Genomic DNA, 27,993 nt, shown 5'->3' on the forward strand with positions numbered 1-27,993 from the left:
ATGTCTTGCCGTCGTGTCGTCGCACCGTTGTGTCGTGCTGTCGTGCCTTACTGTTTTTAAAAATGGCTGGTGATTATTAAGGCTAATAGAGGACGTATGTCACAAGTCCTGAAAAAAATAGCGTGCGTGAATAGCATAGGGCCTACAAGATTGAAAATGAAAAATGGTATCTATTGGTGTTGGCTATCTATTGGGACTAACTCCGTCTCTGAGGGTTCCCGATACTTGATGCGTGTTTTTTTTTATACCAGGCAAGATATGGGACGGAGGGGTACCCCCCTTACCTGTCCAATCCCTATACACACTCTAGACTATTGTCACCTAACACATCCCCCAGAAGTCTGTAAAGAATTCCTGAGATTCTGATCAAACAATGACCAACACAAAGGCGGGGGGTGTTCTCTCCGTCCCATATCTTGCTTCAGATGGTGTTTTTGAACATACACTGGAGCCTGAAAGTTGACCCCTGATGCACGGCGCGCTTCAAGTTCCAGAACCCTTGGATTGGAAAAAATGTAAAATTGTGGAATTTGTAATACTTATTAGTTCAGTTACTTAACAATTCAACTCAGAAAAAGACCTTTGGTAAAAATTTGCCAGCATAACAATTTATAGAAACTGAAAAATTGCCAGACATATAAAAAGTGACATATCCTGGTAAAAATTGACCCATCACAACCTAAAATCTAAAAAAGAAGAAGAACAGAACAGAACGGATTAATTACGGAATGAAATTTTATGGTAGTCTGTCGGTAAAAGCCAAAATAAGAACAGATGAAACTATAAAGAAATAAACTTTTGCTGTCAAGAACTGCGCCGTGACAATTCAACGGAATATCAGTCGTTGACTGCAGGTAGATATATGTAAACCATTCTTCGTCTTTCGTATGAGGGAGACAGCAGTCATTTAATGCCCTTTAGAATAACTCAAGTCTGAGCACTCACTGTGCGCCCCATTGACAAGATGCAGAGTTCATGTTTGTATATTATTTTTAGCCGATTAGATTGTTTCCAAGCAATAGTCTCCGTAGATAATGTGTTGCAATTGTTTGGTTCAGTTTTAGAAATAAATGAAAGTGTGCTTGATTGATTTTAATTTGCCAATTTATCACTGTGATGTTCCAAAAAATTAAAAGGTTTAGAGTTGCCAAAAAACCCCACAAAACACAGGGAAACTTTAGAGTTGAAAACACCTGCAATAGCTTTTCTGTTTATATTTAATTTATAATTCAAAATTTTAATAATATTTTGTGAGTTAAAAAGAGGTTGATTTTGGAAAAGACGACTTTTGACGATATAGGATAAGATGAAGTCGAATGCTAGACTCTCCGCGCCGCAACATTCATGGCTTCACTTGGTCACCGTACCTCCCGCAGACCCTTCGATAAGGTAGGTCCGGTCACGGTCGATCGGCGTTTGGTGGCGCCTTACATGACACGAACATAGATCCGTTGACGGCTGATACTGCATGTACGACGTGTAGGGGGACAGGGCTACATAATAGTGGAGATTTAGGGCCAGCTGTGGTCGTTTTCACTGTGCGTGTTATGCAGGAAGGTGAAAGTAGTTTACATCTCTCATTTGATTTTTTTTTTCAGAAAAAGTCTTGAGGCCTACCCTCGAAAACTGCTCTGGCATGTCTGGCGTGGTGAGGCAGGCCAGTGAAATTTAGTGCTAACGTTAGGCAACCACGGCTACGTCGTCGTACTAGGCCTAGTCTAATGTAGTTATATCATGGAGGTAGAATCCCTGGTTATATAAACGCGAAATTGATCCGGCACGGTGCTTCTTTGGGACTTGGGTCGGAGTATGCATGAACTATAGTTGGAGTATGGAGGAAGGACACAAGGCTGTGCTACCCACTTTACTTCCCGCATGTTTAACCATGGAGGAATTAACATGGTTTAATTAACAGTCTAGCCCAGATTGGACGTTGTCTTCATTTACACAACTATTGCAATGCAATGTAGACGACGTCCATCGGGCTAACTTATGCTAGTCGATGTTAAGCCTAGCATTGGGGCCTCGTTCATGTTATTACAGCACACACCAGCACATGTAGACATGGTAGATGTGCACGTTTGGTTAGCTACATTTCAAGTAACAGGTTCATACCTGTACATTGTTGGCCCTATTTTTAGTATACATGTTATGCCTTACCTCAAGAGCTCACGTACAATGCTCCCAGTTACATTTGGCTCCCGGCCATGCACTTCTTTCGATCCCCAAGTTCAGAATATTCCGAGTTTGTTATTTTAAGTTTGTTAACCCTAACCCTCCTCAATCCTCCAACAGGTGAAGGATTGAGGAGGGTTAGGGTTATTGTTAACTCCAACATTTAATTACAGAGTAATGGGGAAGAATTCCATTTACGAAGTTCACTGTAATATCGCGTAATTACTACAAAAGTATCCTTACTTTGATCGCTGAATGAAGACGATTCCAAAAGGCATTGAGAAGCTGAACATCATAGGACAGAAATGTGGAGTTTTGGGCACACTTTTGGAGCTACACATGGACCAGGTTTAGTTTACATCGACAGCCGGCCATCTTTGCTTCTGAAGAACATGGCGAATGCGCACGACGTGTGCGCATGAACCGAATCATATCCGGAAAGACCATTATGTAACAGGGGTTGGGCTGCCACAAGCATTGAGGTAATTTTATGCATGAATCCGCAACACGAGGAGTGCGGAGGGCCGTCATCTGTCTGGATGGATCTACACAGTTCACGAAATGCCGCGCAATGTGCCCTACTGTACATGTACATGTACAATTTTTACTTGGGGGAAAATAGTGCGTGTTTTGCGACAATTTTTAAGTTGGACAATTTGTTTAGAAGGAAAAAAGGGGCAAATTTCTTTTACAGACAGTTTGTAAGTTGGACAATTTGTTTAGAAGGAAAAAAGGGGCAAATTTCTTTTAGAGAGTGCTTGTCAGTTGGAGGAGTTTTTTTCTATATTTATACAGAGGGAAGGGGAAAAGGGAGCTGAAACCTGTCTTTAGATTATAGTGTGGCTATCTGCGCTCTAAAATGTGAGGGGAGGCTTGTACAGGAGAAGAACATCCTTAAGGATTTGATTGAAGTGGTCTACTCCTGCATGTCGGCAGCGCCACATGTATTCGGCCAGGTAGAACCCAAACTGGTCGCTTCCACTGGTGTGGATAGTCACCTCTCTCACCAATTGCGCGTAAGACTCCAATTCTCGCTCATAGTGCATGTATTGCTAATGGATGAAGCAAGACTCCACCTAGCCTGAGTTCTTATACAGCATTGGACTGAAATTCCTTCTTTCGTACGGCCGACTGCATTTCTTGTTCTTTCTCTCTTGGTTTACATAATACGACGGAGATAACTCACGTCATACAGTCAATTGTGCTCAGACATGTACCTTACCTAGTTGATTTCCTTTGGCACAACCTACCTATATTAACAACGGATAGCCACATTTATTTATATTTAAATATTCTAATTTATACAAATATTCGTGAATAATTACATATTCAGTTTCATAAATATTTAATTTTTTTAAATATTCATCTTGACCTCATCGTGACCTCTCCTTAATTCAACCGTAACTTTATATAGAACATATTGACTTCCTCCGGCAACAAGCGCTCGTGTGGCGTGGTCAGTTAGACTGCTGTATTTCTATATCTAACAGTTCTCTTCATTGCAGGTTCGATTCCCCTTTACAACACAATTTGGATTTAATGTATTAAATGTGTATACTAACTGTAATAATCCTTGTACTAATGACAGGAAAACTGTGGAGAAATAAAAGGACGGGATAGTGAAGGAAAGAGGAAATAGTAGGGGAAAAAAAGTACGGCAAAAGGACTCACTTTTTTGCCGTTTTATTGCGTGGGGCCCCTTCTTTTTAAACCTGTCCCCCTAAGTTACTGAACCCCCTTTCACATCTCTATCCCCCAAAAATAAATGTCGCCCCTTTTTAAATCTGTCCTGGAGCACAAACTTCTCCTAAAAAGTGAACTTCGTATATGGAATTCTTCCCGAGTAATGTAATATTACATTTTCTTTTTTCTGATTTGTGACTATGGATTATTCTTTGTAAAGGAAAAAATTGGAGAGGGAAAGTCTGAACTTCTTAAAAAGTGATATTTTTCTATTAGGGCCTAGCGCCAAAACTTCTCTCTGGAATCTGCCTTGCAGACATAATTGCATAGTCTGTGAAATGTACATGTAATCTTAATGGAACCAGTCTGCTGTTGCTTTTGACAGACAAGTGGGGACTCTGCAGCTCAGAAACAAAGTGTATGTCCGTCATGAATTTGTTGTTTTGCCAATTTGTTTATGAATAATTTCATGCAGTGGCATGTAGTAAAACAATTGATTCGGTATGGTTAACATGTACATGTATGTCTGGGAAATAGTGGGAATTACTAGTCATTCGGTGTAGGTCAGCTAGACCACCTCCCGACACGGATTGCAGCTACTTTTCCAAATATTCTGTATTTACATGTACCTAGTGCTAGTAGAACAATGTAGCATGTTGGCATTAGGTCGCTCTTGACTGCTCAAATAATAACTCGGTATTTTACAAATATGTATATCAGTCATTTTGTGTTGACATTTTGCTTAGTTCTTTCACAGTAAGTTTACTGCACCAGGCACTGGACCACCATGTCATCAACCAAGCGCAGTTGCCATGACGTCGGCGACCAGCCTCCACTTAAGAGGCACTTTCCCTTGGGCCAGGACCTCTCTGCCCCCAGCAGTCCCGTGCAGGAACTGTTACAGCAGGCCGCGGGCTTTGCCTGCACGCTGACCGACCAGCAGTTTGCCAAGTGCATGGATCGCATTGATCCCCTTCGCCATCTCCGGGAGGAGTTCGAGATTCCGAGGATGAACACAATACCGACAGGTGAGGGATTTCACAGGGCCTGCCGACAGCCCAGGCACATGTGCAAGAGGCAGATGCTATACCATCTTTTTCCCTTTTTGGTCCTTTGACAGTGCAATATTTAAAAGCCCAAGCTACACCCAAAGTGAAATTCGGGTCACTTCCAAATATTTCTATTCATATTTCTTGAGTTTTGCGACCAATACATGTAGTTATGAGTAGTTGATTGCAATTTTGACTTAATTTCATGATTCTCCAAGAAAGATTAGACCATTAAAAGAAGAACTTGAAAACATTTTCAAACATTGATAAAGCTGAGTTAATTCTGATACATGTATAATTAAATATTTGTATATATTTGAATATTTCCTTTAAATTCACTGTGCCATGACATGTATTTGATCTTTATTACTTCAGTCTTCTCATCAGAATCAGTGTCTCAGAAACCTGCTAAGTGTTGATACATTTCTTCAAACCTTTTTATACCTTGCAGTGGATGAGTCTGTTGTCAACATGGAGGATGACGGTATATACATGTGTGGGAACTCCTTGGGCCTGATGCCTCGCTCCATCAGGGGCATTGTTTCCCAAGAATTGGACAAGTGGGCAAATATGTGAGAAACTTATTTTCGTGTTGGCATTTCGCTACATTCTATGTTGCGTAGCTCATGTACTCAGTAGCCCTGCACATGTACGGAGTACATTTATCCTAGGCTGGAGGTTAGAAGATGGTAGCATGTGTGTATTGTACAAACTTTTCGCATTTGGGCAGTTCCGCGGTGTCGGACGTACATTTTGGACTCTTCAACAGTGTGTGTTATTATGCTTATAATCCTGAAGCAGATTTTGATTTTGATAACAGACATCAGCTAGTTGGTACATTCATTTAATAACAAAATTTCTCACTCAGAATTATTATCCTTGTGGAAACTGACTCATAACACCATGGTGTCGGATGTACTCAGAGAAAGTTAATTTTTTGAGTTTCCATTTTTGTATCACAAACTCTGTGAATTGCTAGGACCTGAAGAAGTAGTTTTCCTGTGTCTAGTTTTAGCAGACCCTTGTTAATAAACGTCAAGGCAATACTTATTTTTATCTTGTGACTTTCAGATAAAGCATTTATTATATTGGTGTCGGACGTTCATTTTTTGGTGTCGGACATATACGTCCAAACTGACTTTTCAGAATAGAAGGTAATTAGTTCAAACCCAAGCTTGTCTCATTTTTCTACCTTCATGAAGGCTTTAGTAAACTTTACAAACCAAAAGAAAATACCAAGCCATACAAAAATCGTCAAAGGCAACTAGAAAGGAATTGGATGATGGGGCATTCAGTGAAACAGTATGAAGGAAAATATTGCCTAGAAGTATTTATGCAAATTTTGCTCATTTAAACAAGTCCTGTACTGTCAAACATTCAAACTAAAAAAAGTTTTCTACAGTTTACAATCCTTTAGATCAATAAATCAAATTAAAAGACAATTGCATACATGTACCTGTAAGATCTTTTGGTCTTACAACATGAAATTAACCAAATGCTGCGTGTGTACTAAGCTGCAGTTGTAAAGATTTCCAGTGCACACTTCACAGGTTATAGTACACATGTAACATCCAAAAAGAAGCTACATGAGTAAATGTTTATATACCCTTTTAGATGATTGCCAAATCAAAGGAATGGGCTAGCAGTTAGGCTGAGAGATTATCCTTTTCACTGAAATTTAAGACTAATGGCATAATGCTTTTAAAACTACAGTCTTACATTGTACATGTACATGTATGTTTCATGATAGGTACTGTACCATGTATATGCCATGGAAAGCATATACAAGTGGAACACCCCCTTTAATTCCTCAAGCAACACAAAGTGAAACCAATTGATTTTACATGTACCTTGAACAAGGTATAAAAACACACACCTTTGTTTAGTCTTTGACAATTCTTCTTTCTTGATGTGGATTACATGTACACGTATACAACACCTAGAACTTTAATTGTCTCCATGAAAGCTCACACTGACATGACTTACTTCTGAATACGTGCAAAGCACATGTTTGTCCACACATGACACATGTGGAATGGCTTCGGACCCTAATTATAACCTTATTAGGATGTGTATGTCCAAATAGTCAAATTTATGCAAATTAGTAAAAACAAAAGTGAAGCCTATTTGGTACTTTCACAAAATGTGGGGGCCTCATTTCCATGTATGTAAATGAGGTGGTAGTGGTTTCTGTACAGTGTAAAAGAATTGCATTGCCAGCAATGTATGGTTCTGACAGTGTCTGACGTACAGGGTGTCGGATGTACACAACTCATTGTGCTTTGTATTGTCAATTTGGCATTCTTTTGCTAAAGGGTGCACTGAGGGAATAAAGAATTATGTCATTTTGGTGTCGGACGTACATAAGAAAAGTAAGTGTTAAAAAATAAGACATGACATAGAATTTCAAAAGGAAAATGAAAATTCATTTCTGTCATTGTTTATTTATTGGGGCACTCTTCAAACTGTAACAAAACTGGAACAAAAAAATTATTATCAGGCCAAAAAACAGAAAATCTTTCAGAGAGGAAATATTTCCCCATTTCTTGGTATTTAAAACCAATTTTTCAGTATCATAAAAAAAGCCAAATTCTTGAATGTAGGCAGAAATGAAGAATGTTTCATGAAAGTATACACCATAAGCTTCGAAATGAGTATAATTTGTCACATTTGGACCAGTTTGAAATTTTGGCTTAGAGGTTGTTTCTGTGGAACTGCCCATTTATTGAGTGTAGGTTGTCCCACCTGAGTGAGCAGCAAGATTGAGTTTTCCACATACAAAGCCATAGTCTGATCGAGGTGAAATCATGACATGATTACCCTGGATTTCTAACCACCAGTTGGATTGTCTCTTTTTGTGCATATTCAGGGGAGTTCTGGGACACTTTTCAGGGAGCATGCCGTGGGCCATGTCAGATGAGCTCTTGGTGGGAAAAATGGCTAAGCTTGTTGGTAGGTCTGATGACATAATTTAATGACTTTAGGCTTCTTGTTGGATTTTCTTTTAACTTGGCAGTTTTAATTCTTCAGGTCATGCAATGAATCATACCTGGGTAGTCCATGCACATGTACAAGAATGATGTTATTATGCTACATTTGTCCATTTACCTTTAAAGAGGGGAGCGAGGCAAAGTGCAGTCCCCTCAACATTTTCTCTGACATTGCTGTAATGCATAATTCTCTGCGTCAAGCCTTCAGGAATTTTGTTTATTCAGTAATGTCTTGTGAGCATTATTTAGTGAAAATCAGACGCATCTTTCTTGCAAACACCATTTCTCGGAGACAGGTCACATTTTCACATTGACAAGTTTGAAGCATTTCGATCAACACGTGTTAGGCCATGAACTTCAGTTGTCTATTTACTCTTCATTTACAATCTATATGTGCTGAATTGAAACTTCACAAATGAATGTCTTAGACCGTGTAATTTATCTTGAGTAAAATCCATAGACAACTGGGTGTTCATAGTAACTTTAACATCCGCAGGGGGAGAGTGGGGAATAGGCATGACAGGTTTTCTCTTGGGTAAGGGCTAGGAGTAATCAGTGAATTTACCTTGGATTCATAAATACCTCAGACAGTCTCCCTATTCAACAATGTGCAACTTGACCATGTTTTGACCGTAACCCCCAAGGGTGTATGTAAAATTGTATTGAAATTGGAGGATTTGGGACCGTTAGGGTTAACAGTTGATAATGCCCGTTAAGAAGTGATAATGCCAGCTGCGTAACTCACCTGGATACAAGACAGTTTAATCAATTCTGAATGGTCAAGAATCTATATGCGCGCGGCTCAGCACACCCACACCGAGTCCACACAAGGAGGTTCTATTGCATAACTTGCACAAGGAATATACCATAAAATGGACGGGGTGTTCTGGAAAACAAAATTCTTGAACAAAAACTTTGGAAATCCATCATATATTGGCTTCTTTCAACAATTTGACTCTCTGACTAAAAGGCTATTTATGAGTAGGAATAAATAGGTGCTCAGAAGACTGAACACTGATAATGCCCTTGCCTGCATCTCGGACGTTAGTCACATCCATTCTCTTGAGCCGGTCTGAAATGCACGTTTAAGACTGGCCGAAGACATATTTATTCCCTTAGTTATGCACCTCTTTGACAATGTACAGTAGCGCTGTGGATTCATGAAAAAAGTTCCAGGAATGAAGTAGGGCCTATGTAGTCGCCTAGTGTCTGTGACATGCACAATCATGCTCAATCACCACGCCATCGCGCCAGTTTATACAGCAAGTCCATGGAAGTTTGGAAACTCCATTCTTCGATAACAAACTAATAATAAGAAATTAGATTTTGAAACACAAGAAGTTTAACATGTGGAAATCTAACATGTACTTTTTATGGACGGAAATCCTCTCGTTATGCAGCTTGGGAACGGCCGCCATATTTGTACCATATAATTATGCTTTGGGGTGATTTTTTGAGTTCGCAACTCTTTCGAGTTAAGAAATCCATATCTTAAATAAAATTGAACTTCAAACTGATCCAATTTATTGTTTACTTTATACCGTCCGCTTAGTTTCTTCTTTATCTCACTTTACAAATGCATTTGGCGAATTTTCCGCCGGTGTGCATTTAGCCGCTTTTACATGTAGGACTAGACTACCCTCTTATTCAGACTCCTCGGACATCTGCACACACCGCACACAAATATCAACGCCCGTTAGCAGATGTGGTGTGTAAAACAAAACAAACTCTTAAATAGTGGTCAGCCGACCATCATAAAATGAGAGAGCAAAAGTTCTGTTTACTCGAAAACAGCAGCAAGCGGGGCAAAAATATTTACAACCAAGGCTGTTATTTACTTTCTTGCAGGTGAGACATTCAAGGATTATAGTGCAGTCCTGTTTTTCGTGAATTTACCAAAGGGGAAACCAAATTTTGAATACATTTGAACTGCAAAGTGAAAGTGGTTCTTCAGTCGCAGTCCACCAGAGCGTGAATTAGTAAAGTTTTATTGTTTTGTTTGCAGGAGCCAATGAAGACGAAGTGGCCATTATGAATGGGTTATCAGTCAATATACACATGCTTCTGGTAAGTGGTCTTCACTCTTTTGTTTCTCATTTTGTTTTGTTTTCTTTTTTTGTCAACAGAATGCAAGTTTTAGAGGATGGTTCAAACAGTACATATTAGTGCTGCAAATAAGCTTCAAGGTTCGCTTTGGGTTCATTTTGGACATGGTTTGGAAATTTTATGCCGAACTTCAGATTGGTTTTGGTTTGGACATGTATACACATGTACATTAATGTATAATGCACATTAAAACACTAATGAACTTGTTATGAGGATGCTGTTGTTACATGTAGATCTGTGGAAGCGTGGCGGACGATGAACTCCACAATTCTGGGGGTACCGTAGTACTTCCATTTACATGCATAAACTGCATTAATACAAGCAATGAATCTCCTCTCAATCCCCCATCAACGAGCAACTTCGATTTCATCACATTTTTTCCCAAAGTTTATTTTGTAGGTTAAAATTATTGCATAGAAAGTTGCCGTCAGACATGTGGCATTTTCTGACCCTGTTTCGCTGACCAAAAGTGGCTGTGGTTAGATCATCCTTGACTCAACAAAATAATTGTAGGATATATGAAAAAGGGGAAAGGAGCAACATGCTCAAATGGAAGTTCACAACTTTACAGGATACAAAATCAAGTCAAATTTCAAGCAAATTGTGTTTTGGTTATTTTTCATGAAACAAATTCAATATTCGACACCTTCGATACATTTTCAGAAGAAACTTTGTATCGAGAGTGCATTCTTTCCTAGGATGGGATGGTTTGCATTGGCTCTGTTAACTACCATGCAAAATAGGTGCCCACTTGGCCAATACTTTCAATACTCGATGCTTTATACATGACACAAGAATCGCTCATGCCACAAATGTACACGTGTAACACAGAACTTAAAATGCATTGCAGAAAGCACAGACGTGGGTGAAAAGCCTCATTTGGGGATTTCTGCCACACAAAAAGAAAGGTGTTTTGAATTTGAAGATGTGTTTTCTTGTCATTGTTGTTTTGTATCATTTGGTGCAGGTGTCCTTTTATAGGCCAACTAAGGAACGCCATAAAATCCTCATTGAAGACCACGCTTTCCCATCCGATCACGTGAGTGTGACTTGTCTGTATGCATTTAACAGCGCAGTACACATTTTTGTTTTGTCAGTGAAAAATGTGGAAGTTACATGTACAGGTACATGTATACAGGGCAAGATGGGAATGTGACCTCGTTAACAGGCTCCAAATAATGTGAGAGTCAAAACTTTACTGCATCGATGTTAAGGCCGGTTCATTCTGGGAGTGACGAGGACACAAGCCTGATATTGTCATACCAGTCAAACATTTGCACTCTGGATTTACAAAATGAGAACACATTTCTACTCCAGAGAAGTTTGCTTCAAATGTTTTGTAGCGTTAGATTTGGTTTACTTTCACAATCAGTTGAAATATGAACCGTCCCATATGTACATGTAGGTATATTGGTAGCCCTTGGAAGTGTTTTAATGTGTAATGGATTGATCCATGATACAGGATATACATAAATGCATGTCTTTTTTTTTCAATACGTCCCATGAATCTGGTCAATGTGAATTGAATGATCGTACACCACACAATTGCAAAATGTCTGCTGTGGAGTTACATTTAAATTTTCGGAAAGTCATAAATACATTATTTACTTCTGATGACAAATAGTTAGTCTAGGATTATTGCAAAAAATTATGCAAGGTCAGTTTTGCTAGTTTGTTAATTGGAAATCTCCTGCCCACCAACTATGCTGTTACTGAACTTCTTAATGAGACAAGTTTTCCAATTTTGGAAATGTCAATTTTGTCATATCTTCCTTCAACAGTATATTGCCGAGTCTCAGATAGATTTGCATGGGTTCAATCCCCAAACCAGCCTGTTAACTGCAAAAGCAAGAGAGGTAAGCTGACCTTTGAAAGGGTTGACTTCTAAAAAATCCAATGCATAGTCAAAAGGTGTGAGCATAAGTACTCTGTGAGGCTGGTTGTGCATTGGATGGATGCGGAATTGGGGCACTATAGTTAAAAAATGCAGGGCTTTCTTTGTAATTTGTTTGGCAAATTGACCACCTGCTTTTAAGCTGCATGAGTAGAAAGGGCGTATCTTTCATTTTGTATTCTCGCAGTCAGACATCAGGAAACTTCAGTGCATTTCTGCATAGCATGAATGAGAATTGTACCCCTCTGCAGTGTGGTAAAAAGCCACAGTCCATGCTGGTCAAGGCCATAGGCCATTCTGGTCAAGGCCATAGTCCATGCCGGTCAAGGCCATAGTCCATGCCGGTCAAAGCCGTAGTCCATGCTGGTCAAAGCCATTCAACACCTCAACAAAAGTCACCTCTTTGCAACATCTGTCAAACTAATGATTTTGTCCCAGTTGCTTCTTCAGTCTGTTCCACAGCCTTTACACTACAAGATTCTGTCCCAACATTTTGGATGCATCAGTTGCCCTTCACATTGCCAAATTCCTTTTCACCATTTTGGATGTACAGTGTATCAATTTATTGTATGAGTGCAACATTGTATCTCTAATATGCTAAAACATTGTCTCTGAATTTTGCATACAATTTATTAACTGATAAAGGCATATGCCGAGGCCTAGTCCAGACATGCTAGACCTTGCCTCACTAGCACTGGGCTGTGACATGTACTGTGTAGGCCTAAGCCTATTCATGAACGAATTCACAAGGCACCAACTCATTAAGATTGGCATGAGTGATGAAGAAATGTATCATGTGCACTTTTTGTGACTTTTCCCTAGCCAATCCTCCAAAAAGTGCTAGGCAGCTTTTAATTATGGGCTCTGCAAAAGAAACTGGCATGAGTGACAGCTATGAAAGCGAAGGTTAGCACAGGCTGTCAGCCAAGCTAAGTCTATTTCCGGCAACGGAAAAACCACCTTGAACCGACTTTTTGTACACACATTTTATTTTTGTATTCGAAAGATTTTGAAGCCCACAAAACCGACCCGTATGTGTTAGCAATTCATTTAATTTCACTGTGATCGTAAATACATGAAGAATGTAACACAGATTAACTGGAAATTTGAATTCGAAATTGTACTAGCGTTTTATACTTGTAGCGAGCGAGATACATGTATCTGTGGCGTGTGTACATTTAGCGAATAGTGACCTGCGTATGACGTCATGAGACCATACAAACTGGTGACGTATCCGGCTTGCTAAACGTAACCGTCAGCGTGCGAAACCTCCCTAATGATTTTAAGTCATTACTATCAGTCTCAAATATGCACAGTAAGGAAGTAACGCACACAGCAGGGGAGTAAGTAAGGGCCTAATAGGATAATTACTAGCAGAGTTTATTCCCATGTTGTAGGGGGAGCACTGCCTTCAAATGGCTGATCTGATGGATTTGATAGAGCGTGAAGGGGATAGCATTGCCGTCATCATGCTACCTGGAATCCAATACTACACTGGCCAGGTGTTTGATATGAAAGCTATCACAGAGGCTGGACATAAAAAGGTAATAATAATGATAATGAGACAATAAATCTGTACTCGGCATATCTGAAATGTTCACTGGGGACCGGCTCGGAAGAGCAGATGCTGATAATGGCCTGATCCAAACCCGGGTATATACATGTATATTTATTCGCATCTATAAATTTACTTTTAAAGATCAGAAAATCAAAACAAGGTAGACAAATTATAATTTCCAATGAATTCTGGAAAAAATTCTGAAATAGAAGATATGAAACGTATGTGCATATTGAATGAATTGTGTGTGTCCCATCAGATGGAACAAGGATTTACCACAAGATACAAATACATTTATCACCAATTTGGACTGTTTGCATCTTTTTTTTCTAGATGGGAACGTAGTTCAATCCCAAATAACAAACACCTGAGGCCAATTTCATTGAGATTATTAACACCCACTATATTATTAAATGAGCAATTCACCTGGAAATTAGAGCAGCTCGAAATGAAGGTTTTTTGTACTGTACTTGTACCTTCAGAAATTAAAACATTACTCTCAAAGGCAGTTTCCAATTAAAGGGAATGACAAGATTTTTTATTTAAGTGATGTCTTATTGACTTCCAATATGAAAACAGTGTTTTGGGGTCAAAAAGGGTTTTTTTAGAGCTAATGCAAAATTGTGTTGGTGTCTAGAGTCATTATCCAGATTTTGCATGCATAATTCATCCATATGTAATATCAAGGCTTTTTGATTAGGAAGGCTGAGAGGAAGGGCCGTATTGCATGCCAAACATGCCAAAAGAATTCTTTGCAAAAGAAAACCTCGTTAGAAATTGATTGCTTACAATATTAGCATGCAGTTCCAGATAAGTATGTCTGACACCCAAGCAATTACTGTTGCTTTTAATGTTTATATTCAGTCTGGGATTATTTCAACCTTTGTTCATTGTCATCCATGTGCACCTGTACATGTCAGTATTAGCGGGACATGTAGGGGATCAATACACTGTATGTACATACATTACAGTTAATGATGATTTTATGAACTGATCAACCCTCCTTTGATTTAACAGCACAATTATGCACAAGTGCCCACAGTCACTTTCTTACATGTGTTTTCTATGTGGAAGACAAACATGCACAGGTTCAGTGTGTACACAGTTGGTTGGCCTTTTGTGCCGTCCTCTTAACTGCATTTGGTTAACTGCACAATGATGCGCATGAAACAGTGAGGCACAGTTGTTGGGCAGCACAAAAGTGCAATCTGATATTCCTGTGAGGGACTGTTGGTGCAGTGCACAACACAACACAGCTGTGCTTCTTTGAGGTGTTTACCAAGTGACCCAAAGAGTGACTTCAGCATAGGAGGGTTAATGACCTCACTTGTATGACAAGCTTAAGGTTTAATTTTGAAGCATTGGGCATTGTAGACTTCTCTTCCACATAAGTTCTCTGTGTTCCTAAATATTCTCTAAAGATTTGCCAGACTGTCTTTTCACATAAGTCTTTCGAAGTCATAAAATGCCAAATAGTTATTGTGATCAAATGGAAAGTGACACCTTGTGAGTTGATAATGTAACTGCTTAAAAATTATTTACATGTAGCTATCTTCGGTTAATGAAATAGCTGGTTACAGTAATTGCTGCGTCTCAATATAGCCACTGAAACTTTAGATGCTTCCAATGCATGTACCTGTATATGTGCTCATTGTCAATTACTGTTCATTGTTGTGAAAGTTACGATGCATTTAACCCTAAAGAGAATGGGCATGCGGTCACTGCCCCCCTTGGCTTCTCCATTACTAACCTCTGAAACTAAGCATGCACATAAAGAGAATCATTGTGAGTTTGTCTGCAAAATCTCAATCTCCATCCAACAGCTTTTTTGTTTATTGCGGTTGTTTATTTTTCGTGTTGTCAGGTTTGTACAATGATTAGCCCAGTTGTCGGGAGGAGTTAATATTTTGGCTCATGTATTGTAAAAATCGTGTGTCCATGACCACCAGATATCTGCGGAAAAATTCTTGAAAGGTCCTGAAAACTCCAAGCATGTGTGTTTGGAGTTCTGATATTTGGTGACTTCGCCTCGGTGTTGACCCATCGTAGTAGCAGCTGTTACAGCCCAGAGTCTTGAAAGCACAGTAAAAACCATCTGGACAAAATATGGCGACTTGTCTCCCAGTCTTATACCTGGTTAACTGTCACCAAGGCCTCATTTGTTTGATCTTTCTGAAGGGATGTGTGGTTGGCTTTGACTTGGCCCATGCTGTGGGCAATATTGAGATGCATTTACACGACTGGAATGTGGACTTTGCAGCCTGGTGTACGTACAAGGTGAGTTGGGCTTCTTTGGGTATCAGGGGATCTGCCTTCAGATACATATTATACAGTAAGTAATATTTCTCAAGGTATACATGTGTTTCATGTAAGTCTTAATTTTTATTAAATCACAGTGACCTTTCAGAGCAGTGGACATGTCTTATTATGTAATTGCTTTTCTAGTACCCCACTTCACCTGTCTCTGGCTTCTTGTCATTTTAAACTCCCTGACTTTAAAGTGGTTAGCTTATCTGTTTTCATGCTGCGAGCTGTTTGAAATAAATGTTTATTCAGAGATACTAATAAATCTAAGAGCTGAATACATAAACCTACTGGTGTTATTTGATTCTTTCTACATGGATAAGTGTCATCTGTAGCTTATGTAATGATGTCGGGACTGATGAGTTATTGTGTGAATTTGCTATTTAAGAATTGTGTGATACTACTGTGAACAGTTGCTCTTTAAAGTATATTTACAGTATTAAATTTATGCATTTGCAGTATCTGAATTCTGGTGCTGGTGCTTCAGCGGGGGCATTTCTTCATGACAGACATTCCAGGAACAATCATCCCCGGTAAGTTTTGCAGGATGCACACCTACATGTGCGTATGTGCAAGCACATGTGCATCTGAACATACCTGACGCTATTCAAGTCATCTCAGCGTGCAGTGATATTCAACCATTTTTTTTTACCACTATAATGTGGAACCTACATGTACATCTAGGTCTCTCTCAAATGACACCACTTTCTACCGATTGCCACGTGCATCGCCGTATTTGGCATGTTTGACTTCAAATTTTCCTGATGCCCATCTGCTGGGCCGCATTTTGGAGATGTTTGGACCAGCACATGTGCCTGTATAGAACATGTGGACACCGCATGCATGTGCACATGTGCATATCTGTTGCTGTTGTGTATGCAAATGTAATTTTCCTACAAAGATGGCGTCCAGTGAGAGGGATCAGTAGTTAAACTTTTTGTTGCGTCTAAGGCCAGTACTTGATCATTTTGTGTTAACATCTTTAAAGAAAGTCTTCAGGCAAACATGAGATTTGCAGTTCAGCGAGCCTCAAAGTTATATGAAGAAATTGCATAGACTAACACGATTAAAGGGTCGGAGCAAGGAATGTTTCTTAAACATGCTTTTTTTGTGCAACTTCGTAATGTACTTGGTATGAAAACCATTTTACACCTCTGTATGTGTATCGAAAAGTACTTTTTCTGAAACATTAAAAATTGTCTTTGCTCTTCCGGACAACTGAGGGCACTTTGCTGTGATGTCAGTCAGAGAAGGCACTTTTCATTTTTATACATGCTTTTGTATTACAATTATGGAACCAATTTTGCTCATTGAAAACATTCTTGAGAAAGGGTTGCTCAGGGCTTCCATAGAATTAGTGCACAGTTTTACAGTCACGCTTGACCAGCTGTGGACCCCATAGCCCAGATGTGACCCTTGGTATTATGTGGAGCCGTTTAAGGGAGCAGAGGACTCGACATGTCTGGTTTTGTTAATTTATTCTGGAGAATGAATGCGAGGAAAGGAGACGTTTTAAAAAGATGTCATCTCCAATCCGGTCAGCGTCCGAGTGACGCCGACACGGCCCACATTCGAAGTATCAATTGTGTGCGATTGACTGGGAAAATGAATATTTATGAGGGATGAACAAAAGGATAAACATAATGAATATTGATGATTCTTCCAAACAAAATACGGGGTATAAAGTTCTACGTGGTGACACGTACATGTGCACACATACTTCTTACCGAGACATTGTGGAGACCAGAAATGTTTTGGGGAAAACTTCAGCCTCGACTTTGCTGAGAAAAGAAAGTTGTCCTAGCGCAGAAGTTAAGGGGAAAACACACAAGTGGCATCCCTTCGTTATTGTGGGGACAAATTCCTTTAGGGTTGTCCCCACAACTCCACTTCCAGTTTCCTAACACCCCTCCCCCTCAGTGCGGTGCTGGCCATGTACATTTACATGTGTGTACAGCCGGATTTGATTTGATTTGATTTATTCACTATTTCCACAAAATATTATTACAAAATATAAATTAAAGAAAAGCAAACTCAACCATTCCCAAAAGTGGAAATAGTAGGGATAATGCCAAAAAAAAAAGGAATATTTACTTATTCCATTGCGGTCGCAGGTTGCTGAAATCTGAATTTTTTTCATTGATATTTGATGCAGACTGACTGGTTGGTGGGGCCACCAGATGACTACAAGATTTCATATGGATAACAGTAAGTTACATTTGAATACATTTTGGGGGAGCCATATTACATGTATGCCCAAACCTGTACAGATTGGTTTGAATGCAGTAACCCATGTGAAAAGCAATACAAGAAATGTATCTTCAGTATGTGTGATTGCTGTTAATCAGAGCTCACATTTGAGAAAATTTCTTTGCTTGTCAGTCATTGGGTGCATCGCGAGCAGCTTCCACCGGGCAACCTGGGCCTGGAATGGCAATGTGTGCTGTCGCTCTAGCAAGCGAAACTGTGGGGATAAGGTTGAACCCGCGTCAACTCTTGGAAGCTAATTGAACGCACCTGCTGACTTTGAGCTCTGTGCCGGCATGACAGAGGGCACTTTGTCTCCACAATGCAATTCCAACTCTCCCAACAAAAGAAATCATCCTCTTAATGGGGGAAGGCCTATGCACAGTCTCACACACATCATTGGACTGTACTTTTCTGGGAAGATATTCTCATGTTTTGTCTTTGCTGTGACCCAAACCCATCGATGGGTGTGCCTTCCAGAAATTGAGTGCTCCCAGAGTGCCCACCCGCCCTTGCAAAATTTACCCTGGTAATATTAATGCAGAATGCATCTTGGCAGGAGTATTTAACCACTTTATGCCTGATGCAAGATGCATTCTGCATATTAATGCAGAATGCATCTTGGCAGGAGTATTTAACCACTTTATGCCTGAGGACAGGAAAACACAATCTGGCTTTCTGTAGGTAAGGCTGACAGGTTGAAACATCAAGCCTACCATGATTTCACCTGCTGCTGACACCTGAACACATAATGTGTATATCCCCATTTTGTTTTGTGCACATTCAAGTCTGAGAAGTCTAGGGACAAGGCAGACCATGTATTGAACCCGAACCTGGCTGCTGTGAATGCACAGCCTGTTGTGATGGCAGCTATCATTCCCAGTTCAAGGCCCACAATGTTGAAAAATGAAGTTTCTGTAGGAAAATAACATACAAATTACTGTTCAAGTTACAATTTTGACTCAGAATCTGTGGTATTTAGCTGTATATCAAAAGTTGGCTGTTATATTTTGTCAGTTAGGTTATGTCAAATTATAATGGCTATGGTTAGTGTTGGGCATTGGAGCCAAAGTGGTTCATGACACACTGCAGAGTATTAGGTGTCACAAGTCACAACTTGTGATGCATTACAATGAGGGGATGTGGAAATTTGTCCACACAGTAACCTTCCTTTTCCCAGTTGACCACATTATCTGCATCTTGTGGTTGGCCTCACAGAAATGCATCTAGCACCAGGCATCGCGGGTTATAGAGTCACTAACCCGTCCTTCATGGCCAACATACCGGTCAAAGCTAGCTTGGAGGTGGGTTCCCATCAAATTATATGAGGAAGCACATTGAGCATATGAATGGATGCTGTAGTTGCTGTAGTGTAGTTTGTGACATCCACATAGTCACTATTTTGACAAAGTGACACATTCATCTAAAAATCAAGATTTTAAGCAGTTTGAAATTTTTGGATATCCTAATATATTGTTTCCTCTTCATGATTAAGAAAATCTCAAACCACAATGTTGTGTCATTCTTTAATTTTACACAAAATGATTAACGTGCGACGAATGCAGTTTTCACTTTCATGGAGTGATGCTTCTACATTGTTAAATGAACACATTTTATGTTCCACTGGCGCAGAGGCCATTTTTACATAAAGAGATACTCTGTCTAGCTTCCATGCTGATCAGGTACATGCAGAAATGCAAAAAAGTGCCTAGTGCCCACAGAGGACATACATGTACCATATGGCATGCGATTGTCTATATGTTGTAGCGCCCTCTAAATGGCTTGTCTATTGCTTTTTGACAGTGCACTACATTCTAGATAACTACAACAGGAAAACTAGTAATATTAGGGCTTGTCAGCAGCTGCCCTTAGCTGGAAGATTGAGCAATGGTCCATAGCTCTGGAAGCTACAAATTCCAATCCTGCTTCAGTTGATTTTCTTCTGTTACAAGAGAAACTGATTTTTTAGGGGGGCGATGTTTTTTGCGTCCTAGATTTTTGCTAAGACTTCCCTGAGCGCTTTGCGTAAGAAGTCCCTGCTGCTGACTGGCTACCTGGAGTATTTGGTTAGGCTGTACTTCAGCAGACCACAGTCTCAGTCACAGAATGAGAGCATCGGCAAGATGGAGAGTGATGCGGCAACGGGTGTTTATATTGACATCATCACTCCTAGGTGAGTTCATTAATCCCTTCGCACCGGGAGGCGGCCATAGTCCAGTTTAGACTGTTCACAAGATTTGCGAAGTGATTTTCAATACCTCAACAAAAGCCACTTCTTTGCAACATCTGTTAACCCCTTCGCGATGGATGACCGTAAGAGCTGCCGTAAAAATTGAGATCCTCAGCCCGCTTTTCAGCTATTATTCTCAGCCCACGCTCAAGCGAACACGGTGAAAGAAGGCATACCCTGGCTCTTGTGTATATGGTAATTGGTCTTTGTGTGTAACCCAGAAATGAAAAGACCGATTTTGCATCATAATCACCAGCTTCACAATAGTCCCCACTTTGAAAAGAGGCAACGGGAATGTGGAAGCTTGAGTAGAGCTGCATGCCACCAAACAATCAGCCTTTTCACCGTGTAATTCAAAGCGTGCACAGCACGCTGGCCACAAACCGAGAATTTGCGGTTTGGCAGGTGGCCTTCGTGGCCTTCGTGGCCAAGCGAGGCTGGAATTCTTGGAGTCGGCTTTCGGAAAGAAATTCCCACCGAGAAGGGGTTAAGCAGTCAGTTCACTGGATGTGTGTGCATGTATGTGCCCAAGTGTTGTTTTGAAATTGAGGCATAATGGAACATTTATTTTCCATATGTACAAGCTACTCTTCACTGATGAAGTGTTTAAGCGCTGCACGATTCTCAGTATCCCTGAGCTTGTGAAGAACATCTTTGAACTGTCATCCTTTGTTATAGTAATACATTTATAAATACTGTAAATACTCATCCATTGTCAACAAAAGTTGACAAGACAGAGAGTTAAGACACACCCCTGCAGGATTGCAAAAAAGCAAACTAAATTACTGTCAAGTTGCTCTGCTTAAACCACACAAAGAAACATATGCTTGTAGGTTGAATGGGAAAAACAGGAATGGAAAGAAATATATGACCCAATGCAAGGAATGAAAAGAAATATATGACCCAATGCAAGGAATGGAAAGAAATATATGACCCAATGCAAGGAATGGAAAGAAATATATGACCCAATGCAAGGAATGAAAAGAAATATATGACCCAATGCAAGGAATGGAAAGAAATATATGACCCAATGCAAGGAATGGAAAGAAATATATGACCCAATGCAAGGAATGGAAAGAAATATATGACCCAATGCAAGGAATGGTAAGAAATATATGACCCAATGCAAGGAATGGAAAGAAATATATAACCCAATGCAAGGAATGGAAAGAAATATATGACCCAATGCAAGGAATGGAAAGAAATATATGACCCAATGCAAGGAATGGAAAGAAATATATGACCCAATGCAAGGAATGGAAAGAAATATATGACCCAATGCAAGGAATGGAAAGAAATATATGACCCAATGCAAGGAATGGAAAGAAATATATGACCCAATGCAAGGAATGGAAAGAAATATATGACCCAATGCAAGGAATGGTAAGAAATATATGACCCAATGCAAGGAATGGTAAGAAATATATGACCCAATGCAAGGAATGGAAAGAAATATATGACCCAATGCAAGGAATGGAAAGAAATATATGACCCAATGCAAGGAATGGAAAGAAATATATGACCCAATGCAAGGAATGGAAAGAAATATATGACCCAATGCAAGGAATGGAAAGAAATATATGACCCAATGCAAGGAATGGAAAGAAATATATGACCCAATGCAAGGAATGGAAAGAAATATATGACCCAATGCAAGGAATGGAAAGAAATATATGACCCAATGCAAGGAATGGTAAGAAGTAAAGTGTAGAACTCCATCAGTTGGTAATGAATTAAAAGGAAATTATCTTCGATTAATTTACCATGTCACATACAAAACGTGAATAATATTGATAATTAACCACGACACAGACAAAACATGATAATATACGCACGCATTAAAAAAATACACAGTGCTCAACACTGGATGGTATAGTTCTTACAGGGGAACTCTCCTGGCCAAATATCTTGAGAGGCACAAAAATTGCCCCCTGAAAGACCTGCTTATTTGGGAAAATGACCCGTACAAGACACAGCTCGTGGTGGAAGGTCATTCTGAGCAATGATCATCTTGTTACAGTGCATTGCTGGTCTCAACACACTGTGGCCCTTTCAAGGGTGAGCATTAGATCACTGTGAATAATAAACGCTTCCTGTCTTGTCTTATATCCATATCACATGGGTGCTCCTGCATTGTGCATGTCGCAGCATTTTGTTGGAACTGGGTTAGAAATTTAACCACAGTGCAAGAACTTGTCTTCCGTGGCCATGTTCCTGCTGAAGTAGCCACGCTTGGCTTGTATGCCAAACTCTACACACAAAAGTACAGTACCAATGAGCAGTCATTGCACAGCAAGTGTCTGATAATAAGAGTTTAAGTAATTGTTTTCCCCAGTGACCCAGCTGAGAGAGGTTGCCAGCTCTCCCTGATGTTCAACACAACCATAGATGATGTACTTACCCAGCTATTCAAGAGAGGAGTCTTGGTATGTGTACCTCTGCCGTTTTGTACTTTACACTGACTGTGGTATGAATTAAAGCAGACTTGTGCAGACAGTCCTACTTTGCTTAAATGTATGATTTCATTAAAACGGTCACTGAAAAATAAGTATTTAGAGTTGTTTCTCGATGTGGAGCTGTCAAACATGGATTCATTTGCCATTTGCCCCCTGGCACTATCAGCAGTTACACATGCATGCCATCTTGAAGAACGAGTTGTAGGTTTGAGATTTGAAGCTTTTCATGGTGGAGGTAGCAAGTAAATTAGCCAGGTTTGGAGAGGTTGGATCCTGAATTAGCATCCTCTCCACACCTCATTGCCCTCTACACACCATACAAGCTGCCTCATCACTGGACCCTCTGCAGTCTCCTGACAACGGACAGAGCATACCATCTGAAACGTTGAGTACCACTGGTTCTTTTTAGAACTCCACATACTCAAGAAAAAAGAGCTATATCCATGGTGCTACCGCAAACCTATGTTGTGTACGTTGTAGGTTTGTATCGGAATGCTTGCCAGCGCTGCACTGAGCCCTGAATCTTGGACAGATTGATTGATTGATTGACTGATCCATGGTTTATTGTAAATTGCAGTGTAGCACGTAGGCTAGATTGCAGCAAAATTTACATTAAATCAAGTGATTATTATAAACAGCCAATAATAAAACTCTACAATATTATAAAACATTTAAGTTGGTTTAAAGAATGAAAATGTTCATCAAATACATTAAGATTCTATAACATTCAGATACGCCATTTAACCATACTAACTTACAGGTCATTAAGCAGTAGTTACATATTAAAGTACTAAAAAATGATTACCAAAAAATATACATAATACAAGCCCCATGGAAACATGAAAACATCAAAACCAGCAACCAATTGGGAAAATAAAATTACTTACATAGCAGACATACATACTTGATGTTGTAGTTTGTTTTGTGCTGTTTGGTTGACAGTGCGACGAAAGGAAGCCTAATGTCATTCGCATCGCTCCAACTCCCCTCTACACCAAGTTTGAGGATGTGTGGCGGATGATCCAGGCACTGCGCGATTCTCTCGATGCAGTCAAACAACAGAAGTGTGGGCGGAGCTTGGATGAATTAGACTGAATGTGGGATAATGCCCCACTGGGCTGAGCAGAACACAGTATGTGGAAAATTTTCTGCATTACTTTATATGCCATCACTACCTCATAGCTTCACCTTTTGGTAACTGTGTAATGTAATGAGGCGGAAAAAAGTTTCTTGTCGGGTTTGTTTGTCTTTTTCATTTTTTAAAGGCAGCAATTTAATGATTTATTTTTATGATGGCAGAGATTTCCTAAATGGCAGATAAATTTTTGTGATGCCTGTGCTGATTATTTTGTGTCTGAAGGAGTGCTCAACAGAGGTTTTAAACTTGTAAGTGTAGCTAAAATTTTTATTAGAAAGAAATGAATGGTGAAAAATTTGTGGTAAATTTACGCCCTCCTTCACCAATTTAAATCGAAGCAAAACAAAAGTGGTGGGGGAAACAGAAACAGATGGAGAACTGCTTTTTTTTTTACTTGGCCTTGCATGTCTACATTGCACATTTAAAGTATGAATTCCCTGAATGATGATATCATGAGTTGATAAACTATTATTTGTGAATCAAGGATAAAAATCCCTCCAATACGGCAGTTCAGGCTTAAAGTAATTTCATATAATTTGTAGAGTGTTCACATTTTTATCATGGTTATGCGTAATCAAATTTTACTTTCAACTTGTCAGAAAATGTTGAAGGACAGAAGAAAGTATTTTGATGGCAAGGCCTATGTGGCTAACTTTGATGCATTTTTCAGTACCTGTCTGTTGATATTGATGATTAATAAGGAAATAAATATGTGCTTGGCCGGTCTTAAACGTGCATTTACATGTAAGACTGACTCAAATGGACATGAGGGGAGGGCATTATCAGCATTCATTCTCCTGATCCTGCCTTTAACATTAGTTTAAGACTGACAAAGCAGGTATTTATTCCCATTCATAGATATCTTTTTTTCAGAGAGTTAGAAGTCAATGTATGATAGATTTCCAACGATTTTGTTCTAGAATTTTACTTGCATTAGCCGGAACACCCCCATCCATTGTATGGTATATTCCTTGTGCAAGTAGTCCAGAAGAATTTCCATATGTGGACTTGACGTGCGCAAGGCAAGCTCTGCGTGCTGTGAGGCAGACACTCTTGACCAATAGAAATGGATTAAACCGTCTCTTATCCAGGTGTCAGAGCGTTTTTTTACACAGTGGGCGTTTTCATATTGTATCGGGCAATATCAAATGTTAATACTCGGTTACATTGCACGTTGTTGAATAAGGAGAATGTCTGAGGTACGGGTACACGTATTTATGAATTATGAATAATCTGAAGTGTGCATTTCTACTTGGAGCAGGAATTGGTGACTAGAAAGAAGGTTAAGAGGTGAAAGGTCATGCCAAGCTTTCTGGTACCAGTGGTAATAGAACTTCTGTTCCTTGTAGTGTCACTTTTTTGTTTTGGCATTTTTTTTGGTTGCTTCTCCTTTAAATCTTGCACTCTGCACGTGCAAAACGGTACAATGTACATGCTTGAAAGACTACTTTTGGTTGTCCACTTTGCCATTGTGTATACGTAGTTGGTTTGCCGTGCAAAAAAATGCTTCTGATATTGACATCACTCTTGCCTCCAACAAACAATAGCAATGCGTATTATGTCAGATTCCAAAAAAGCTAAGAAAGTAAAATGTTTTGAATGTATGTGAAAGAAATTAAAGGGCCAGTCTGCTTGTACGTGCATATCATGTTGTCGAAAAGGGGAAAATGTTTGAAAATTGATTTCACGGTGAAGAAGCCTATCATGCCTATTTTATATACTAACCTCTTCTATCTCCTCTCCATGGATAGGCTCTGTGGGCCCACACCTCCAATAAACACACCCTTGAACAACGTTCATACGCTTATTACCTAAATCAATAGTAAAGCCTAATGAAGTAGTAAAATACAAATGTGTATAATGTCTAAGAAACTAAGTAAATAAGCGACACTACTTGATACACATAGGAATAAATGTCACCTAGCCTACAGTAAGTTATGGGCCTACAACAAGTATGACCATACACAACAGCAGTAGAAGATGCTCTGGCTCCTACAGCTACATGCACTACAGGCTGCATACTAAGAAGCCAGTAGAGACCACTCAAGTGTGAACTTAACAATACTGAAGGAATGCTATAGACAAATTTGCATCTAGCAAGACTAGGGTGCTCTATTTATAAATACGGGTGATCAAACTCCTGTAGACTGGCATGATCTATTTACAAAAATAGGGGTGATCAAAAAGAACACTACAACGGCATATGATATATGCATTATTCATGATTATTGGTAAATCTGTATGTCTTGTCGTATTTGTGCTTTTGGAGAAATAAGATTATTAAAGGGTGCATCTTGAAGTTGATTCACATCACACAAGATCATGTCCAAAGGGAATGGGTTTTTGTTTTGGGCAAGTTTGATGAAAATGTTAGATTTTTGATTGGTTTAACGTCTTTGTAGAAACAAAGTTTATGGGATTTTGGGGGAATAAAAATGTAGCTTTTCAGCTGATGTTGGAAAAATAAAAATGTCCTTCCACTGGACAACTGCTCACATTTTATATAGTTAAGACGTAATCTATGGTGTGGCACATGTACATTTGCAGGGGTTGTAGCTGTTCAGAAGTGGACAAATCGATTAAGTTATCCTGCTGCCGGTGACCAGAAAGCAGGGTTGACCATCTAAATCAACTTGATTTAAAGCACTGGTTAAGAGTGCAATTTAAGTTCAGTGACTGGTAAATCAAATTTATACTAACTTTTTTGTGTGTTTAAAAATTGGCAAAACAGTGTTGTAGTTTAAATGTTTAGACTGGGGATTGATAACCTTTAGGGCCACAAGTCTCAATCATAAAGGATACAGCTAAGGTTTTCAAGCTGAGCGCAGGTAAAGGTGCCTTAGGCAGCTGCCAAATGACCCCTATCTAACCGGGGGGGGGGGGTTTAGGGAGAGCGAGAGCAGAGAATCCGGAGAATCAACAACCACCTCTACTCACACATGGCCTGTTAGACACGGACTTGAACCCAGGCTTCTGTGTTGGTGAGAGGCCAATGTTAAACACCAGTTCCTAGCACAGGAGAAAATGCAATGCAATAAATGCACGTACAGTTGAATTATTGATTCGGCTTTCCGTTTGTTGATTTGCAACTTTTCGTCATTCCACAAAGAATTCCGAGTGTCAGTGTACATGTAAAGGGTGTCCAGTAAAAGGATAGTGGAACAATCAAAAGTTTTACTAAGTTTCACTCATTTTAAATGGAAAATACTGTCGCCGAGCCTTTCAGTACATGTACCTTTTAATCAGATCCGTGCATGCAAATGTACAAGTAGCAGTTGGGGTTGTAGCAGTGTTTTTAAGAAGTGCTTTTTCCATATCTATTTTCTGTTCAAAGCACGAATACGGGCGATTTTCAATAGTGCGCCTCCAAGAATTTGCAACGCGTTGACCAATCACTGGCATGAAATCTGTCGACCCTTTCCAAAGGCGCGTATTCGGTTGACAGATTTCGCGCACTGTGATTGGTCAACGCGTTGTAAACTCTTGGGGCGCACTATTGTGAAACGCCCGTATTAGTTCAATCATGCTTTAAATTAACTTGATCAGAGTGGTCAACTCTAAATTAAACATAATACATGTAGTGTGATAAGGTTAAACCAACTGTACTTCTTTAACTCTAGTTTAATTTATCAGTATTAGAAATGTATCATTATATATAACGGGTTTGCCCTTACCCAACATATATTAATAAACACTGTATGCTCAGTGCTTGTCCGAGAGCTTGCGAAAAAAACCTCACAAGCTTACTCGGGTGGGACTCGAACCCACGACCTCCTGCTTACTAGTGCAGATGTCTTAACCACTCGACCACCGAGCTTGCCGGGGTCGGCTGGCCGGTCCGAGTCAAATGAAGCAGCGGGTACCGCGAACTATTTTCAAGATGTATTTTTGCGTTGGGAAGATGTTAATTATATATAACGGGTTTGCCCTTACCCAACGTATATTAATAAAAATAGAAATGTATCATTACAAAGTGAAACCGGAACTAAACGGGCCCCTTTTGACAAGATTGTTCTTTCCAAATTATCTGGTGAGCCAAGGATAATTTTCTTGTCCATTTAAATATATCTTACTTATTTCAAGCAACTATATATTTCTGCGATATTTTGTTGTTTCACATATTAAAGCTGTGCTATGCCACATTTTTCTGTTTTAACTATGCT

General features: G+C 39.6%; 1 protein-coding gene across 2 annotated transcripts; it reads left to right on the forward strand.

The window, feature by feature from the left end:
* Positions 1-1,420: 1,420 nt before the first annotated feature.
* On the forward strand, positions 1,421-27,986 carry kynu (kynureninase). 2 transcript variants are annotated; one of them, XM_022247924.2, is made up of 15 exons: positions 1,421-1,557; positions 4,605-4,886; positions 5,359-5,479; positions 7,777-7,859; positions 9,903-9,964; positions 10,971-11,042; positions 11,785-11,859; positions 13,295-13,441; positions 15,634-15,732; positions 16,219-16,292; positions 17,915-17,967; positions 19,225-19,310; positions 20,001-20,179; positions 22,572-22,662; positions 23,635-27,986. In XM_022247924.2, exons 2-15 carry the CDS (start codon positions 4,646-4,648, stop codon positions 23,785-23,787), a joined length of 1,536 nt encoding a protein of 511 aa, XP_022103616.2. In that variant the 5' UTR covers positions 1,421-1,557; positions 4,605-4,645; the 3' UTR covers positions 23,788-27,986. The 2 variants fall into 2 exon arrangements, with proteins under 2 accessions (XP_022103616.2, XP_022103617.2); XM_022247925.2 differs by having other exon boundaries at positions 1,443-1,557; positions 4,616-4,886.
* The last annotated feature ends 7 nt before the right edge of the window (positions 27,987-27,993 follow it).

The sequence above is a fragment of the Acanthaster planci genome, linkage group LG02, assembly GCF_054643075.1.
Source record: "Acanthaster planci isolate LZ-2023a linkage group LG02, COTS_SCS, whole genome shotgun sequence".
NCBI classification, from domain to species: domain Eukaryota; kingdom Metazoa; phylum Echinodermata; class Asteroidea; order Valvatida; family Acanthasteridae; genus Acanthaster; species Acanthaster planci.